The sequence below is a fragment of the Equus asinus genome, chromosome 1 (genome assembly GCF_041296235.1).
Source record: "Equus asinus isolate D_3611 breed Donkey chromosome 1, EquAss-T2T_v2, whole genome shotgun sequence".
NCBI classification, from domain to species: Eukaryota; Metazoa; Chordata; class Mammalia; order Perissodactyla; family Equidae; genus Equus; species Equus asinus.
In genome coordinates, this window is record NC_091790.1 from 136,627,133 (window position 1) to 136,647,776 (window position 20,644).

A 20,644-nucleotide genomic window follows, 5' to 3' on the forward strand; every position below is an offset into this window, starting at 1 on the left:
TCCTAACTAAGAATTAAGTGATATCTTTCTGTTTGTTCAAGTCTACTTTTATGTCTTTCAGTTTTATTCGTAAAGTTTTGGATCATTTTTGTTAAGTTTATTCCTAAAAATTTAATCTTTTTGTTGTTATAAATGGATGTTTCTCATTCAGTGCATCTTCTAAATGTTTGTTATTTGTGTATATGGATGTGATTGTTCTTTGCATGTTAACTTTAGAACCTGCTACCTTGCTGAATCCTTTTTGTTTGACTTAGTTTTATCATTGATTCTCTAGGAGTTATATTCTAGGTGTATTATTATGTCATTTGCAGATAGAAATAGTTTTGTTTCTTCTTTTTCTATTCTTTTGCTTCTTACTGCTTTCTTTAGTCTAATTGCATTGGCTAGTACCTCCAGAACGTTGTTAAATAGTGGTGGAGATAGTGGGCATCCTTGTCTTGTTCCTGGCCACAGTGGTTATGCTTTAAAGTTTCCTCATCTTGAGGAAGTATCTATCCATTTTATTTTCTTGTGAGTTATTATTAGGAATGGCCGTTCAATTTGTCAAAGGGTTGTTTCAGCGTCTATTGGGATAATCATTTGGTTTTTCTCCTTAGGCCTATTAATATGGCGAGTTATATTAGTAGATCTTGTAAGATTGAACCACCCTACCATTCTTGGCCTAAACTCCACTTGGAAAGTCTGACTCCAGAGCTTAACAACTCCTTTATTTTACTGCTTCCTAGCTGAGTTTCAGAAATTTAACATGCTTACACAAAAGTGTACTGAGTTAATTAGTTACTAAAGTATAATTAGTAAAAATACAAGTTAACATTTTTATTAATTACTTGATGAATGTTTAGTAAATGAGGAGTATAGGATTATTATGGAGAGAAAAAAACTTTTTGAATGAGAGAGGACTACTACCAACTATGAGCAACTATGATCTGGGCATCAATCACACCACAGCTATACTTGCTGATAGCTTATTTCTGCTAGCTATTTACCTTACAGGGCTTGCACCAGAGTCGTGTTAGCCTTTCAGTGTTTTATCAGCATGATCAGTTGTGGTGGATTGATTACAAACTGAAGAAATGCTAGGAAATGTCAAATGATGGAGCAAATGCTCCATTATGACAGACAGAAAGCCTATAAAATAGAGTGGAGGCGTCACTCTACCTGCAGAAAAAAAGGGGAGAATGACCTACTGATAGTTTTTACAAAGGATAGAGGGGGAAAAATTCATGCATCTTCCATTAGGGAGAAGATTTGATACTACGTACTGTTTCATAGTCATGTTATGTAAGACATTATTTTAAAATGTTGCTATCGTCAGATATGGAGTGTCTGTATCCATTTGACCTAAGCAATTTAGACATTGTCAGAGGTACTTACTTAATTTACACAAATGAAATGATTGAATTCTAAATATGACCTTTTTGCAAGTATGACTTAGGTCCAAGGATAAATGAAAAGCTGTGTTTGCATGCTAAGAAGCATGTCTTTGAAAAAATGCACACTTGGGGAAGTTTGTACTGCTGTTTATGAGAAAACTTGCCAATTTAGTAGTATATGGACTAGTAGTATAATTTGATTCATAGTATGTGAACTATTATTTCTAATGAATACTAAAAAGCCATGTTGAAATGGGAATGAATTGAACAAAATTTTCTTGCTGTTGAACTTTCTCTTTAGGTGTATCAATGGAAGAAATTTTCTTAATTTTGTCTAATTCTTGAATGAATTTGATTAACATCATAGCATTTTAGTTTGATTAACGGTAAGTGTTAAAGTAAACATGATAATTTGAAAGTTGGCTCTTCTCATTTTCTTCAGCATGTTACACCAGACAGCTATATTCCATGCCTTGCTGACCTGTGCAAAGCACTGTGGGAAGTTATGCTCAGCTATTACAGGACTATGGAATGGCATGAAAAGCATGACAGTGAGGACACTATTTCTGCTTCTGGTAGGAAATTACTTTGATTTGTTTTAAAAACTGAACTGTAAATATATATAGTATATATTTATAAGTATGTATTGTGGCGAAGCTTACTTTTTTGCTTCAGGCTAATAGTTTACTTGTATTATGTATGTACATACGTTTATATGTATATATTTTCATTGGGGTGTAGAGTCAAACTTAAAACTCGATTTGAACCTTATATACTTAGTCCTCTTTGCTAAAATCCCTTGACCCTAATCTGTACATTTAAAGAATATTCTGGACTCTGGTTAGTCTAGCAGTCAGCTGATAATATCTAGGACTCTAAAAAGTCATTTGTTCACCTGAAATTATCCCTTTCCTTAATATTCCTTAATATTCACATTAAGGAATAAAATTGTAGGAATCAGTAATTTGAAAATTATTCTTCACAGTACTTCATAAGGTCAAAATTATGTGTATTTTCACTTGCTTTTGGGGAAGATTTGTTTTGAGGCAGGTCATTGATCTTACCTGTTGAACTGCACATTGTTAAATTATTTATCTGGAAAGGATACAACTATTCTGGATCATGAGAAATATAATGTATGTGTCATTACTTCACTATGTGAGCAGTTCTGCAGTCTGTACTTTTGTTGACATGGATTTTAATTCGTAGTGTAATGCTCTAGCAGTAGGCAGGCAGTATATGGGTCATTGAGAACCTGGTCTCTGGGATCACACTCCCCAAGTTGGAATCCCATCTCCAATCATGTATGAGTTGAGTGGTCTTAGGTGTAAAACCCTCAACATTTCAGGGTCTATGTTTATCTGTCTTATCAAATGGGTTTATCCTAATACCTATTACTTGACATTGTGGTTGCATAAATATTGAACATATTTACTGTGTTTTACATAAGCTTACAATATATGAGAGTCCAAGTGTATTTTTTGGAAAACAGAAACATTCTGAAGCAGCAAATCTAGAAACGTATATGATCTTTTATTTTCAGAAGGGAGTAATATGATGGGTACTGAAGAAACTAATTTTGATCGTGGCTACATAAAAAAGAAATTAGAACATGGACTTACACGAATATGGCAGGTTTGGTTTTTTAAAATTTTTTTTTACAAAAGAATAGAAACCATGTCAAAATTGTTTTAGAAATTGTGTTTAAATTTTCTGTATTTATTTGTATTCCTTGAAGATTTAATCGTATGTTAGTTTTCCTTTGGAATAAATCTATTGTTTAATTTCTGTAATTTAGTTGACAATTATATTTGTCTACAAGTGGCAGTAGAACATGTCTTTTAATTTGAAAATCTCCACTGGAAATATTCATATATTCCTTGATTACATTTTTGCTTTTATTGTCCAAGCAAATTTATGCTTTCCGAAAGAATTATTTTCTTATTGAGGTACTCTGTTTATTTTTATTTCATTTATTTGTATCTCTTTCCTTTTTCTATTAACTTTAGGAAGAGGATAACTAAATAGGTGACATGCTTGGGTTGGAATGTAGTATAGAATGAAGGATTTTTTTCTAAGTCAAAGATTTTTGTGCCTTGAGAGGATCTTACGTGTTTATTGGCTGAGTGTATCTTCTTTTATTTTGCAGTTTAACAGCTCACTTGCTGAAATAAGATAATTAAATTTGCTAATTCGTTAAAATTTTGTACTTTCTAGATAAAAGTGTAATTTCTTTTAAGATAACTTTTTTTTTTTAATTTCTTTGAAGCTTAGACTAGACCCTTTGACTGTGTTATGGTCTTTTAAGGTGTATTTTTGATTTTTCTAATGAGGCTAATTTTTATTTTGACAATCTTTTATAGAATTTCTTTGAAAAAAATTGCTTAGGAAACTATATAATAAAAACATACATTTCCTTAAGAATGACTTAGCAATTATAATTAAGTGCTCTTCTAACTTTTGATAATTTTATCTTCAATATGCTATTTGAATTGATACTTTAATATTTAAAATACGTATATATGATAGTTGTTAGAGCTTTGGCTTCTATATTGTCTGATGTGACCTTATTAAACTAATTTTTAATTTACCATTTTTTTGAGTTTGGGCTGACTTTTTTCTGGATATTATATATAATAGAAAGGGAAATCTCATACTCATTGATCAGATATGAGTTGTTTCTGATGTAGTTTCCTAATAGACTCTTATTGTATTTAGTTGAAATTGTGGAATCCACAGTAGAATTTCTGGTAGTTCAATGTCCTTTGAAATGACAGGTCTGTCGTTTTATGTAGCTAGTTTCCATTCAGCCTGGCAACCTGATGTCATTCCTGATAGAGGAAAATCTGTTAAATATAAGGTGTAGTAAAGTTATTCTCCTTTAAGCATTTGGCTAGTTTAATGAACTCATCATGCTTTTGAGTATAGATTATTTTGTTGTAGGTTTCAAGCTTTAGAATATCTTCATCCCCACCACTTCCAAGTCTCTTGCACCCCCAAAGCCAATTCTCAACCAGATCTAAAACAAGACTGTGCATACTTTAGGAACTTGTTGAGTGTTCGTTAAATTGAAATTGTAAGGTTGCAGGAAATTGAAAAAAGCAAAAACTGAAAAAGCAAATATTTTTGGATAACACATTTAGCTGCTAAAACATGACCTGAATTGAATTCATTTGGCAGCAGAACCTGACCAGTATTGTCATTAGGATTGTTATAGTATTTATTTATCCCACTAAATGAATTAGTGAATATTCCTATGTTGCAGGAATATTAATGTGTTTTATTTTGGGATACTGCCCTAGACCCCACTGGGAGTTTTATATAATATATACTATCCGTATCATAATACATTTCTAACATTTGAAATCCCAGATTCCAAAACACAGGTGATCGTGTGACAATGTATAGATATTTATCATAAATTTGTTAGTTGTAGAGATAATGGTAAGTGATGATTGAAAAGCATAAGAAGATATTTAACTCTGACATGAAACTAAACTCAAAATTATAATCACCTTGATTGTTGATATGAAAAGTTTTTAGGATATTGTGGAAAATTTTCCATGCATTTTTGACTCAACCAGAATCTTAAAAAAGGCTGTATCAGTCATACTGTGTGGCAGAAACTGTTTGTGGATTTGAGAACACGGTGGTGAACCCATGGTACTTGACTTCGTGGAGCTTTCACATCTAACCATATGAAAGTCTTGGTCTTCCAACATTTTCATCTTTAAATATTTGATATGAGAAATAACATTTAAGAAATGCTCATGTTAATTTCTTTTTACTGTAGAGAACTAGGGTTGCAATATTTCTACTTTTTGTGAATTTAAGATTTTCTTTACATCCTAGTTTGCCCACCCACTTTTAAAATTCTTCCTTGGGTATTTGAAAAATAACCATATGTTTTTTGTGTGTGTTGGGAATTAGCTTCTATATGTATATGAAAGAAAGCTTATTATTAATTGTATTATTCTAATCTGTATCTTTACTTGTTTTTTTGGTCTGTGCAATTCTAAGGGAGAAGTTTTAATATTTCAGAATGATTGTAGTTTTGTCAGGTTTTTCTTTTATTTCTAACAGCTTTTGCTTTTTGTACTTGGATGCTATGTTTATTGATCCATTGCTCATAACCACTTTACTTACCTTCTTTGTAATTAAAAAAAATAGCTCTTGTCTTGAAGCGTTTTGCCTTGAATTCTAGTTTGCTTTGTTGTTACCATTGCCGTGTTTATTTTGTTCATATTTTTTGATATTAATCTTTGAGCATCCCATTATTTTAAATGTTTTTGTATCATGTTTCAGTTATGTCTCCTATAAATGTAAAAAAAATTTTTTTCCAAGAGACTTTATCTTTTAATAAGGCAATTGAATCTGTGTATATTTTTGTTAGTGTTTTAATTCATACTTCCTTATTAGAGACGTTGAACATTTAAAATCTGTTAATTATTGACTTGTGAATTATTTGCTCATGTTTTATGCTCATAGATTCTAAATTATTTATATGATGAAGAGCAATCCTTTGTATATCGTTTGTCTATTTTCACTTAGTTTATATTTTCTATGTGCAGACGGTTAACATTTTTATGAGGTCAAACTATTGACCTTTGTGACTTATGTTCCCTTTATTCTTAAAATGCTCTTTCCTATGTAGAGCTCAGATCAATATTGGTATGGTAATTGTAAATATTTATTTAGCTCTATATTAATTGCTGTGTCCCTAATACCTAGAGTACTGCCTAGGACACTTAATAGCTTCTCAGAAAATATTTTTGCCTTATTGAATTAATTTTGAATCTCTTGAAAATGTACAAAAACAGGTTTGTTTAATTTGTTTTATATTTCTTTTGATATATGATGTAAAGAAAGGATTTCCTCCCCAAAATCTATTCGTTTTTCCCTTCACTACTTTCTGGATAATCTTTTTTCTTCCCTCTTTGTGCCTTCTTGAAGCAAGATACAAAGAAAAGAGGAGACTGAAGACAGATAGACCTGGATAGGAGCCTTAGCTTTGTCATTCACTGGGCATGTGAACTTAGGCAATTACTTGATCTCTTCTCAGTTTTTCTTCTCTTAGGAGTGATAATAAATGCCTGCTCAACAAAGTTGTTTTAAGATTAAAGATAATATGTAAAGTTCTTAGCATAATACTTGACAAAAATAGTCAGAAAATAGTTTTTTACTGCTGTATATTAAGTTCTTGTGTATATGTATATTAGCACTATTTCTGTGTTACTTGTCCTAGTCCATTGGTTTCTCTGTATGTTTTTAGCATTCTTTTTTTTTTTAAAAATAGTTTTTAATATATTTGGTACAGGTAGTACAAGTCCTCCAACATGACACATAATTTTCCCTCCATCTTTTCAAAGCTTTATTTTTTAAAAAGAAGGTTATTGCTTATTTATTATTTCTGGTGAATTTTAGAATAATTATTCAGAAGTGTTTTTTTTTGTGATTTTGGTTAGAATTTTATTGAACCTCTACATTAATTTGGGAAAATTGACATCTTTACACTGTTTAGTCACTTATCCAGTCCCTTGACTCAGTACATTGAAATTTGTTTTGTATCCTGCTAGAGTTGTTAGTATTTTCTTATAGGTCTGATATTTCTTATTAAAATTATTCCTAAGTATATTGTATTTTTAGTATTTATTTTAAGTGGAATCTCTCCATTTTAAGGTGCTACACAGGTATACCTGAAAGCTATTAATTTTTATATATTGTACATAATCACTTGACATAGTTGCCTTATTAATTCTAATTATTTTTGAATTGATTATTTTGGAGTTTCTAGCCTAGCAAGCCACACGTAAATGATGATGACTCTTATCTTCATATAGAGTATGAGGATATAATTCTTATCTTGCACATGTCTATTTTAATAGTGATGATGTGTCCAATACTTTTTTTTTTTTTGAGGAAGATAAGCCTAGAGCTAACATCTGTACCCAGCTTCCTCTGCTTCATATGTGGGATGCCTACCACAGCATGGCTTGAGCAGCGGTGCCTAGGTCCACGCCCATGATCTGAACCGGCGAGCCCCAGGCCATCAAAGCGGAGTGCGGGAACTTAACCACTGTGCCACCGGGCCGGCCCTGTCCATCACTATTTTTGTATCTAATGTTCATGGAATTGTCTCTATGATATCACCCTAAGGATGTTGGCTATTGGCCTACATAGATATTCTTTATCAAATTAAGAAAGTATGCCTGTCTCATTTTCACGTGTAACTATAGAATAAATGGTTCTGAGAACTTATTTTCTATGTTTTGGGTTTACTTAAAATATTTTTCATTGTTGTTTTACAGGATGTTCAGCTAAAAGTAAAAACCTACTTGCTTGGAACTGATTTGTCTATATTCAAATACGACGATTTCATCTTTGTTTTGGATATAATCAGCAGGTAGTGTTTGACAAGTTCTTGGCTTATTCTTTAGTTTGATTCATTCAACCATTATAATCAAAGAAATCATGAATTAGTAAGTTATTGTATATAACTTTTTCATGGATATGAAGATAATTGAACATTCATGATCTAATTTTTGATGGATTTGTATGTGAGTGTGTTTAATTATTTCTGCCCTTCAGATGTTTGTTAAACCATAATGGATTTTTGATCTTTAGAAACTTCAGACATCCAAACTTTTATGATTTGTTGCCTTTGAAGAAAGATGACCTGGACTTCTTTTTTTTCTATAATAAAGATTTTGCTGAAACTTATGTTATCTTTTTATCCAACTAGGTTGATGCAAGTTGGAGAAGAATTTTGTGGTAGCAAATCTGAAGTTTTGCAAGAGTCTATTAGAAAGCAAAGTGTCAATTATTTTAAGAACTACCATAGGTAAGAGCTCTAATAAAGTAAGAATACACTTATTTAGGTAGTAAGAATACTTTTGTCTAGTGCTTAACCTTATAGCATTAATTGATTCAAAACAGTTCTTTTTGAATTTGAAAGAATACGTTCTTTGTCGCTCTTTTTAGGATGGCTAAGGATTTTTTTTACCAAAAATATCATAAAATATTCTCTTTACTTATTTATTGTAAATTTTAATATATTCTTTGTCTTAAGGGCCTCAAAATATTGAATTAAATATTGAACTTATTTCTTTGTGGGTGAAAGATGATTATTACATCACGGTTCACCAGAAGAATTGGGCCACTGTTCTATCCCTGCATATGTGGTGTGAGCCAGTAAGGAAGTCAAGTCAGTAGAGGTAGCACTCAGTGAGGGGATGTTTAAGTACAAGTTTTCTGTGTTAATTGTAAATTATTAAATATTTGTTTTGAAAGAAGATTTAAATTGATCCTGTACCAAAGCAGAGCCGTTGAGTTTCATAATTAAATGAGGAGAATGTTTAAAAAATTTAAAAAAATTTTTAATTGCTTAAACCATAGGAAAGCGGTAATAAGGGAATAGCATGAAACCCTAATGCTGCCTTTATTTATAACTTCCTTTTCTATTAAAACTGAAGCCCTGCTAAAACAGAAGCCCTGGTCTGTTCACATTGCTGTACAAAAAGAGAGGGGCCTTTTAATCACAGGTGGGAAAGAATAAGGATCTATGAAAAGGAGCCAGAAGCCTTACTTACCCTGTCAGAAAGAAAGCATGCCAGAGGTCCATTTCCCAAAGATTGTTTCATTTCTAACAAGATGAATGGGAGACCTTTTGGTGTTCTAGTGACTGCAAGATGTGTGCAATGAAAAAACACTGATTTATTTAATGGATTCCATTCTGCATTCTACTTATTGTTAAAATGTGTCTGTCATTTGTGGCAACCAGGCATGGGCATTTCTAAACTCTGACCGTGGTGAAGATTCCTCACAAAAGTTCAGCTTGATGAAATTAGGCAACATAGAAATGAATTATTAAATGTTTCCAAAACACTCAACGTTTTTTTTAATTGAGGTCATAACAGTTTACAACATTGTGAAATTTCACTTGTACATTATGATTTGTCTGTTACCATATAAGTGCTCGTCTTCACCCGTTGTGCCCAGCCCCCCAGCCCCCTTCCTCCTGGTAATCGCTGAACTGTTTTCTTTGTCCGTTTGTTTGTTCATCTTCTACATATGAGTGAGTGAAATGTGGTATTTGTCTTTCTCTGGCTTATTTCACTTAACATAATACCCTCAAGGTCCATCCATGTTGTTGCAAATGGGATAATCTTGTCTTTTTTATGGCTGAGTAGTATTCCATTGTATATACATACACCACATCTTCCTTATCCATTTGTCAGTTGATGCGCACTCGAGTTGCTTCCATGTCTTGGGTATTGTGAGTAATGCTGCAGTGAACATAGGGGTGCATAAGTCTCTTTGAATTGTTGATTTCAAGTTCTTTGGATAGATCACTCAGTAGTGGGATAGCTGGGTCATACGGTATTTCTGTTTTTAGTTTTTTGAGAAATCTCCGTACTGTTTTCCATAGTGGCTGCACCAGTTTGCATTCCCACCAGCAGTGTATGAGGGTTCCCTTTTCTCCCCAACCTCTCTAACATTTGTTATTTTTTGTTTTGGTGTGATTATAGCCGTTTTAAACGGATGTAAGGTGATAACTTAGTGTAGTTTTGATTTGCATTTCCCTGATCATTAGTGATGTTGAACATCTTTTCATGTACCTATTGGTCATCTGTCTATCTTCTTTGGAGAAATGTCTGTTCATATCCTCTGCCTATGTTTTGATCGGGTTCTTTGTTTTTTTGTTGTTCAATTGTGTGAGTTCTTTATATATTATGGAGGTTAACTGTCCTTGTCAGATATATGATTTGCAAATATTTTCTCCCAAATGGTAGGTTGTCTTTTCGTTTTGATCCTGGTTTCCTTTGCCTTGCGGAAGCTCTTTAGTCTGATGATGTCCCACTTGTTTATTTTTTCTTTTGTTTTCCTTGTCCGAGAAGATGTGGTATTCGAAAAGATCCTTTTAAGACTGATGTCAGAGAGTGTATTACCTATGTTTTCTTCCAGAAGTTGTATGGTCTCAGGACTTACCTTCAAATCTTTGATCCATTTTGAGTTTATTTTTGTGTATGGCGTAAGATAATGGTCTATGTTCATTCTTTTGCATGTGGCTGTCCAGCTTCCCCAACACCATTTATTGAACAGACTTTTTTTTCTCCATTGTATGTTCGTAGCACCTTTGTTGAAGATTAGCTGTCTGTAGATGTGTGGTTGTATTTCTGGGCTTTTAGTTCTGTTCCATTGATCTGTGTGCCTGTTTTTGTAACAGTACCATGCTGTTTTGATTACTATAGCTTTGTAGTACATTTTGAATTCAGGGATTGTGCTGTTTCCAGCTTTGTTCTTTTTTCTTAGGATTGCTTTATTTATTTGGGGTCCTTTTTGCCCCATATGAATTTTAGGATTCTTTGTTGTATTTCTGTGAAGAATGTCATCAGGATTCTGACTGGGATTGCATTGAATCTGTAGATTGCTTTGGGTAGTATGAGCAGTTTAACTATGTTTATTCTTCTGATCCATGTGCATGGAATATCTTTCCATTTCTTTATGTCATCATCAATTTCTTTCAGTAATGTCTTATAGTTTTCATTGTATAGATCTTTCACTTCCTTGGTTAAATTTATTCCTAGATATTTTATTCTTTTTCTTGTGGTTGTAAATGGGTTTGTTTTCTTGAGTTCTCTTTCTTTTAGTTTGTTATTAGAGTATAGAAATGCAACTGATTTTTGTAAGTTGATTTTGTACCCTGAAGCTTTACTGTTATTGTTGATTATTTCTAATAGTTTTCCAATGGATTCTTTAGAGTTTTCTATATTTAAAGCTATGTCTTCTGTGAACAAGAGTTTTCATTTCTTGATTTCCTATTTGGATTCCTTTTATTCCTTTCTCTTGCCTAATTTCTCTGGCCCAAACCATGAGTACAATGTTGAATAAGTGTGGTGAGAGTGGGCACCCTTGTCTTGTTTCTATTCTCCGAGGGATGGCTTTCAATTTTTCCCCATTGAGTATGATGTTGGCCTGTGGTTTGTCATGTAAGGCCTTTATTATGTTGAGGTACTTTCCTTCTATCCCCATTTTGTTAAGAGTTTTTATCATAAATGGCTGTTGGATCTTGTCAAATGCTTTCTCTGCATCTGTTGAGATGATCATGTGGTTTTTATTCCTCATTTTATTAATGAGGTGTATCACATTGATTGATTTGCAGATGTTGAACCATCCCTGTGTCCCTGGTATAAATCCCGCTTGATCACATTGTATGGTCTTTTTGATGTTTGCTGTACTCCAGCTGCCAATATTTTGTTGAGGATTTTTGCATCTGTGTTCATCAGTGATATTGGCCTGTAATTTTCCTTCTTTGTATTGTCTTTGTCAAGCTTTGGTATCAGGGTTATGTTGGCCTCAGAGAATGTGTTAGGAAGTGTTCCATCTTCCCTAATTTTTTGGAATAGTTTGAGAAGGTAGGTATTAAATCTTCTTTGAATGTTTGGTAGTATTCTCCAGGGAAGCCATCTGGTCCTGGACTTTTATTTTTGGGGAGCTTTTTGATTACTGTTTCAATCTCTTTACTTATGATTGGTCTATTCAGATTATCTATTTCTTCTTGATTCAGCTTTGGAAGGTAGTAAGAGTCTTAAGAATTTATCCATTTCTTCTAGATTGTCCAAGTTGTTGGCATATAGCTTTTCATAGTATTCTCTTATAACCTTTTGTGTTTCTGTGGTATCCATTGTAATTTGTCCTCTTTCATTTCTAATTTTATTTATTTGAGCTTTTTCTCTTATTTTCTTTGTGAATCTGGCTAAGGGTTTGTCAGTTTTGTTTACCTTCTCAAAGAACCAGCTCTTTGTTTCATTGATCCTTTCTACTGTCTTTTTTGTTTCAATTGCATTTATTTCTGCTCTGATTTTTATTATTTCCCTCCTTCTGCTGACTTTGGGCTTTGTTTGTTCTTCTTTTTCTAATTCTGTTAGGTATAGTTTGAGATTGCTTATTTGGGACTTTTCCTGTTTGTTAAGGTGTGCCTGTATTGCGATGAATTTCCCCCTTAGGACCACTTTTCCTGCATCCCATATCAGTTGTTATGGTATGTTTTAATTTTCATTTGTCTCCGGATTTTTTTGATTTCTCCTCTGATTTCTTCAATGAGCCATTGCTTGTTCAGTAACATGTTTAGTCTCCACATCTTTGTCCCTTTCTTAACTTTTTTCTTGTAATTAATTTCTAGTTTCATAGCATTATGGTTGGAAAAGATGCTTGTTATTATTTCAATCTTCTTAAATTTATTGAGGCTTGCCTTTTTTCCCAACATATGATCTATCCTTCAGAATGTTCCATGTGCAGTTGAGAAGAATGTGTATTCTGCTGGTTTTGGATGGAGTGTTCTATATATATCTGTTAAGTCCATCTGGTCTAGTTTTTCATTTAACTCCATCAAGTCACTCAATATTTTAATGGACTTCTAGAAACATTTACGGAACATATTTCCACCTGAAGAGACTGTATTGTATTGTTAGGAGGAGAGCTGGACTGGGAGATAGTAGACTCAGGTTCTTATCCCATTTTTGCTGCTTGCCAGCTCTCTGACATTGACCAAATCATTTAACCCCTCTGGGCTATTGTTCTATCAACTGTAAAAATAAGGTAGCTGGACTAAAAGGTCTCTGTAAGTGTTGCCTGCAGATCTTGCCCTTTTTTCTTGCTGCATTGTATATTGTGAAAATTGGAATAGGTTAAAAAGTAAAGATCTAAATTTTTTTTAGTATTCTTCTCTTTCCCTAGTGTTTAAAGCAGTATAGCATATATATTGGCTGTAGTCATTATCTCACCAATGGCTCCATTTAGAAAACTCTAATGAAAGGCATTTGGTAAAGTTGATGCCAGCCATCAACGTGTTCTAAAGTACATCTGTTTCTTTGTAAAGTAAGGTAAACTTGACAGGCAGTTTAGAAATGATGTCAGTGTGCATATATTGAACTGGTGAAAGTTATCACATTTGCCAGTGATAAATCTAAATCTACTAAATTACAATAATATCTCTTTCACGAAATCCTACCACATAAATACGAAAGACAGTATGAAACATAGTGAAATATAGATCAAGCGTGCTTTAATTTTGTTATAAAAGTGTTTAAATATGCTTACAATTTGTTTCATGGTCCTCTACTGTCAGATAGAACTCTTGAGAATGAAGAGATTCTTGAACCAAATTATTCTGACTTCGAGTCTATTTAGCCTATTGGTTTGAAGATATAGGCATAATAAAAAGGTAAAAAGAGAAGTATTTTACTTGTTGCTGAAACATCTATTTATAAAGTATACTCATGTTGCTTGTGGTAGTTGTATTAAAGTATGCATGGCATTATCTATTTCTAGGGCAAAACTGTATGAGCATGTGAGGGAACACAGTGTGTATCAATATGAATTCTTATCTTTCAAAAATAGAAGTTTTATTCCCCTAAATTTATGTTCAAGTTCTAAGTTTGTATACATGCAAAGCTGTCATTCTTCTGCCAGATGTTGCAGAATTCCCCAAAGCACAAATAATCTAAACAGTAATGACATAGAAATTATGTAGAAGTGTATAATTGCCAAAACATTCTATTTAAGTACATTTTATTTTTAATTACAGTCGTGTACTGCATAATGATGTTTTGGTCAACAACAGAACGTATATACAACAGTGGTCCTATAAGATCAGTACCATACAACCTAGGTGTGTAGCAGGCTATACCATTTAAGTTTGTGTAAATGCACTCTGTGATGTTTGCATAGTGAGTCATTTTCTCAGAATGTATCCCTGTAACAATGTAACATGTGACACATGACTGTACTTTAATAATCAAAGCTTATAAAATGTTTTCAAGGATCCTAAAGGTGGATTGACTGATGAGGGGTCACCTCATTTTTTTAGGGAGAAAAATTCTCCCCCGTTTTTTTTTTTTTTTAATTATTTTTGTTTGAGGAAGATTAGCCCTGAGCTAACTACTGCCAATCCTCGTCTTTTTGCTGAGGAAGACTGGCCCTGAGCTAACATCCGTGCCCATCCTCCTCTACTTTATACATGGGATGCCTACCACAGCATGGCTTGCCAAGTGGTGCCATGTCTGCACCCCGGATCTGAACTGGCGAAACCCGGGCCGCTGAAAAGTGGAATGTGCGAACTTAACCACTGCGTCACCAGGCCAGCCCCAAAGTTCTCCCCTTGCTTGAGTCATAAAAGTTTATTCTTTAAGTATCTTTAAGGTGTGTATTTCTAGGGTTAAGTTTATTATCCATCTACTTACCTTTGTTTTCTGCCTGGACTAAGTGATTTAATCATCTCTTCTTTTTTGAATATTGGGCCTGATATCTTGTAGAACTGACTTACTTCTCCCTCCCCTCTGCGCCCAATAGATTCTTGGCCAAATGAGCTGTTTTGGTTAAGGCTTCAGAAAGAGAAGTAAATAGGTTATTAATCGTTTTAGTTGTTTTATAGTAGATCTCAGAAAGAGATTTTTTTAAGGGAAAAAAACTAACAAATATAATAGCTTCAATTTACAAGTGTCCAAGCATATGTTTTAACTACTATTGTTGTGTGACAAACTATCCTGAAACTTTATGACCTTAACCACCATTTTATCATTATTTCATTTGTTCGCTGAGTCAGGAATTTAGGCAGGAATCAACTGAGTGATTCTTCTCCTCCTCATAGCATTGTCTGAAGTGACTAAGCAGTACTCAGCTGGTGGAAGGGTTTGTCTAGAACGTCCAAGATGCCTTTACTTGCAGCTTGGTGGAGGTGGCTAGAGATGTACACAGCTGGGGGTGTTAGCCAGAGTGCCTGCATGTGGCCTCTCCAGTGTGGTGATGTTGGGGTGGTTGGACTTGGTACATGACAGCTGGCTTCCCATAGAACTAGCTTTACAAGAGAACCAGGCAGAGGCTACATGGCCTTATTGATATAGGCTCGAAAGTCATGCAGTCCTTCCATCACATTCCATTGAATACAGTCATGTCATAAGGCTGGCCCAGATTCAAGGGGAGAGAAATTAGACTTTACCTTTTGATGGATTAGTAAGGTCTTGTTGTAGAGGAGCATGTGTGTGGGATAGGAGATACTGTTGCAGCCTTTTTTGCTATATTCCTTGAGAAAATAGGGAGAAATGTCTCTAGAAAATTTTTTTTGGCCTTGGTGATAATGATACCAATAAATTTATTTAATTTATTTTTAATATTTAAAACATTTTACTGAAAATTAGATTATATAAAAATAAAAGTATTTTCTATCTAAACTATAAAGAGGCCTTAAATTTTGAAGTTAAAATGAGAACAAAGGAACAATGTCTTCATTGTGTATGTTTTAGACTACAACCTCTACCATATATACATGGTGTATATTTATACATACATACATACACACATGTACACTAATAGTGGCTAGACCACTATTAAACCCCTCTTAGTTTATGTTGTTATTGATTTCCAATTTTCTTCCTTCTGGTGAAGAGTTTGGGGCAGTGTGGTATTATCAGTTGCCTTGTGTTCCTACCTCTATTGTGCTACTCACTAGCTTCACTACCAGTTTGATTTTTAACCAAATTTTTTACTTCTCAGAATATCAAGTTCCTTCTCTAAAAAATGTAAAAGGCTTATACAGGATACTGTACCATCTTTAAACTCTGTGACTTTATCATTTGTTTTTAGAGCCTGTCTTTAATTGCTTCAAGTCTTTTATCAGGTTAAGTAAAAGATCTGGGTTTCACACAGTTCTGATTCATTGATATTTTTCCTTTAACTTGTAGATCAACATATTTGAGATACTTTGTAGATCAGTTATTATCTTCACTATATTTGCTTTTTAACATCTCTTTAATTTTATTTTAGTTGTACCTATTCTTTTCTACTAAAGAAGGTTCTTTGTATCCAGCTTGTATCTTGTTTCTTAAAGACATAGTTGGTACCCGAAGTGGTTAAATAGTAATAGTCAGGATTGCTTTCCACATAATTTTATGATTGCGGTCAATTCTGTTATTCAGCATCTATTACAGTTTGTACTTTACATACTCATTGCTTTTTCATCATAGGTGCTATCCTTTTTGTATATTAGTATAGTAAAAGAAAGGAAGTAAAATGCAAATCTTTCAATTTGTGTAAAATGTTCTTGCAGAAAGATGTAAAGGAAGTTTTCTGTGGCTCTAACGAATCAATTTGGATAATATTAACCAATTTATCATTCACAGTCAAAAAATAAGTAGATTTTTGCGTTTGATTATTCTTTCCAACTATGTTGCAGTGAAAAGAACAAGATTTGGAAATCAGGGCCCTTGTCTCTTCTGTCTACTAGTTGTGGCCTGTGACCCTTCACAAGTGGATTGACGTTTCGTTAGGCCCTCTGTGGCCTTATCTTGAAAATGGCCCTGCTGTTTATTGCAGAGAATTTAGGGAGAAATGTGAGAGGATTATTAATGTTTTTTCTTTTGGAAAAAATTTATTGAAGTGTAACATACATAAAAGTACACACATCTTAATGTACAACTCCAGGAATTTTTACATATATGTATACCACATAAGCACATAGATTAAGAGCTAGAATTTTTCCAAAACCCCAGAAGGATCCCTGTCCTTTCTCAATCAATACCCTCATTAGATTAGCCACACTTTGACTTTTATCACCATTGATTAGTCATGCCTCTTTTTGAACATTATGTAAAAAATGCTTTTTTTATGCTATTCTGAATTGTATTGCCTTTTGTTTTTAATTTCCATGGTTGCACACACACACACACACCCACACACACACACACACACACAAATTGATTTAGTATATTGACCTTAGGTTCCTGTGATCTGGTGGTTAAATTAGCATTTTATTATATCTAGTAGTTTGGAGATTCTTTTGAATTTTGTATGTGTATAATTATGTCATTTGTGAATAATGATGGTTTTGTGTATTCCTTTTTAATCTTTTTACTGGTTAGGACTTCTGGTAAAATGTTGAATAGCAGTGGTGATTTTTCAGTGGTTTATCATTATGATATTTGTGGTAGGTTATACATATTCTATATCAGATTAAAGAAATTCATCAGAGACAAAGTAGACTTTAAGGCAAGAAGTATTACTAAAAATAAAGAGGATGCTTCATAATGAAAAGCGTTTATTCATTAGGAAGATGTAACAATCCTAAATTTGTATACCCCTACTAACATAACTTCAAAATATGTAAAGCAAACATAAAAAGCTAAAAGGAAAAATAGACAATTTCATAATTATAGTTGCAAAGTTTTGTATACTGCTTTTAGTAATTGATAATGTAAGCAAACCAAAAAAATCAGTAAGGATATATGTTTGACCATTATTTTTAATAAAATCTGCCTCACTGATATGTGTGTGTGCATGCGTATGTGTGTGTATGACTCAACATTTGACAACTGCAGAATGCATACTTTTTTAAAAAGCATGTGGGAAATTTATCAAAATTGATCATCTGCTGAGCCATAAAAGCAAGTTCTTAAAAAAATGTCAGAGGATTGAAATCATAGAGAGTATATTCTGTGACCACAGTGGAATTAAACTAGAAATAAATAATGGAGAGAGAGCTAGAAAATCCACCAGTTTTTGGAAATAAACAATGTACTTCCAGTGCTCAAAGAAGAAATCATATTGGAAATAAGAAAATACTTTTAAACAAATAATATTAAAACTATGCCATCAAAATTGTGGGATACAGCTAAAGCAGAGGGGAGAATTTCTAGGTTTAAATGCACTTTTTGGAAAAGAAGAAAGTTTGAAAATCAGTGCAGTAAACTTCAAAGTTACCAAAAATGATAGCAAGTTAAAACAAAACAACAGAAATGAAAGAAAACTATAAGGGCAGAAATCAATGAAATAGAAAGCAAATGTATAACAGAGAAATCTACAAAACTACTAGCAAGATTGAGCAAGAAAAAAACCCAAAAATTATCAATATCAGCAGTTAAAAAGAAGGTATCTACAGATATTAAAAAGATACATGAAAGGAACAATTTTATGCTAATAAAATTCACAATTTAGATGAAATGAAGAAATTTCTTGTAAAACTGAACTTAAGCTGACGAAACATAGACAATCTGAATAGTTTTGTGTCTTTTAAAGAAATTGAACCTGTACCTCAAAACATTTCCATAAAGACAATCTCCAGGGCTGACCCGGTGGTGCAGCGCTTAAGTTCGCATGTTCTGTTTCTCAGCGGCCCTGGGTTTGCCGGTTCGGATCCTGGGGTGCGGACATGGCACTGCTTGGCAAAAGCCATGCTGTGGTAGGCATCCCACATATAAAGTAGAGGAAGATGGGCATCGAGGTTAGCTCAGGGCCAGTCTTCCTCAGCAAAAAGAGGAGGATTGGCAGCAGTTAGCTCAGGGCTAATCTTCCTCAAAAAAAAAAAAGAAAAATCTCCAGGCCTGTTGCCCTCACTGGTAAATTTTACCAAACATTTAAGGAGGAATTCTCAACACCAACTCTGTGAAAGAATAAAGAAAGAGAAAATGCTTGATAACTTGTTTTATGAGGCCAGCACAGCAATGATATCAAAACATAACGAGGACCTTGCAAAAACAAAAAATTTATAGGGTAGTGTCTTGTAAGAACATAGATATAAAAACCCTAAACAAATATTGGCAAAATCCATCAGTGATATCTGAAAAGGATAATACATACATCATGAACAGGTATGGTTTATTGCAGGAGAACAAGATTGGCTAAACAGTTAAAATTAATAAATTTAATTTACCAATTAACAGAATATAGGAAAGATACCATAATGATCATCTTAATAGGTGAAGAAAAAAATTTTGATAAAAAATTCCACCTAGTTCATTATTATAAGAAATCACTTTTGTGTGTAATTTTTCCTTTCAATTTAATTATAGCCCTGTATTTAAGTGTGCCTCTTGTTAACAGCATATAATTTGGTCTTGTTTTGTTAATGTCTTTAAATCTAGTCTGATGATTTTCATATTTTGATTGAACTGCTTTTTCCATTTCCATTTATATTTTTATTGACATAGTGGTGTTTAAACTTATCCTATTGCTGTTTGATTTCTAAGTGTTATCTATTCTTTTCTCATTTATTGTTTCTCTTCCTTTCTTTTGGATTGATTATGTATATTTTTAATTTTATACCATTTTTTCCTCAGCTTTTAAAAAATATATTCTTGTAGTGGTTATCATCAACATTTCAGGATGCAGTCCTATTCTACTATAGTTGAGTTTTGCTTGCAGAATAATGCAAGAACCAACCTTGCGAAATAGTTCCAACTAATGCAAAAACCAATAATGCTTTTACCTTCTCTCACTCTTAGTGTTTTTGTCGTATACTTTTACTTTCTATATGATTTCTGTATACTTTTTGTGCATAGGGTTGACTAAGTTTCTTCCATCTGTGAGTTGGTGCCTTTTCTCATTGTAATAGCTGTATATTATTATGTAATAAATTGCCATGAATTTAGCAGCTTAAAACAACACCCATTTGTTATCTCGTAGTTCTGTAGGTTGGACGTCTGGGTTAGCTTGTCTAGGCTCTCAGCTTAGCGTCTCACAGGGCCAAAATCAAGGTGTCAGTCAGGCTGGGCTCTTCTCTAAAGGCTTTGAGGAAGAATCGGCATCTGAGCACATTTAGGATGTTCGCAGGATTCAGTTTCCTGTGGTTTTAGAACTGAGGTCCCTATTTTTTTGCTGACTGCCAGCCAGGGAGCATTGTCAGCTTCTAGAAGCTGCTCTTCATTCCTTCCACTGACGTCTTCCAGCTTAAAAGCCAGCAATGGCACGTCAAGTTTTTCTCATGCTTTCATTCTCCCCGACTTTCCCTTCTGCCATCAGAAGGAGAAAAAACTGCCTTAAAAGGGCTTATTTGATTAGATTGGTTCCACTTGAATAATCCCCCTTTTGGTTAACTCAGTCAGCTGGTTAGTAATCTTAATTACATCTGCAAAATCCCTTTTTGCCATATATGGTAAAATAGTCATGGGTGTAAGATGTTATTTTATTCAGTCCTGGAAATTAGGCCACATAGTCTTGAGGGGGGCCATTTTAGAGTCCTGCCTACCTTAATAATTTTTTAAATAATGGCTTTATTGAGATATAATTCACATACCAAAAATTCACTTCAACAATGAAATATCTAATATTTCAGAATATTTTTGCCACTTCAAAAAGAAACCCCATATCCATTGTAGTCACTCTTTCCCTCCCAGAGACCCTGACAATCACTAATCTAGTTTTTGTTTCTTTGTATTTGCCTATTCTGGAAGAATCATACGTTATGTGGCCTTTTGCATTTGGCTTTCACTTAGCGTGTTTTC

At 33.4% G+C, this 20,644-nt stretch overlaps 1 protein-coding gene across 2 annotated transcripts in view; it reads left to right on the plus strand.

Moving 5' to 3' along the window:
• VPS50 (VPS50 subunit of EARP/GARPII complex) overlaps window positions 1-20,644 on the plus strand; it is a 143,433-nt gene that overhangs the window by 62,257 nt on the left and 60,532 nt on the right. For both annotated transcript variants that reach the window (XM_044767227.2, XM_070508484.1), the window contains 4 exons: window positions 1,816-1,948; window positions 2,917-3,008; window positions 7,682-7,776; window positions 8,116-8,214. In XM_044767227.2, the coding sequence (XP_044623162.1) occupies window positions 1,816-1,948; window positions 2,917-3,008; window positions 7,682-7,776; window positions 8,116-8,214 (419 nt within the window). The remainder of the gene's footprint in view (window positions 1-1,815; window positions 1,949-2,916; window positions 3,009-7,681; window positions 7,777-8,115; window positions 8,215-20,644) is intronic.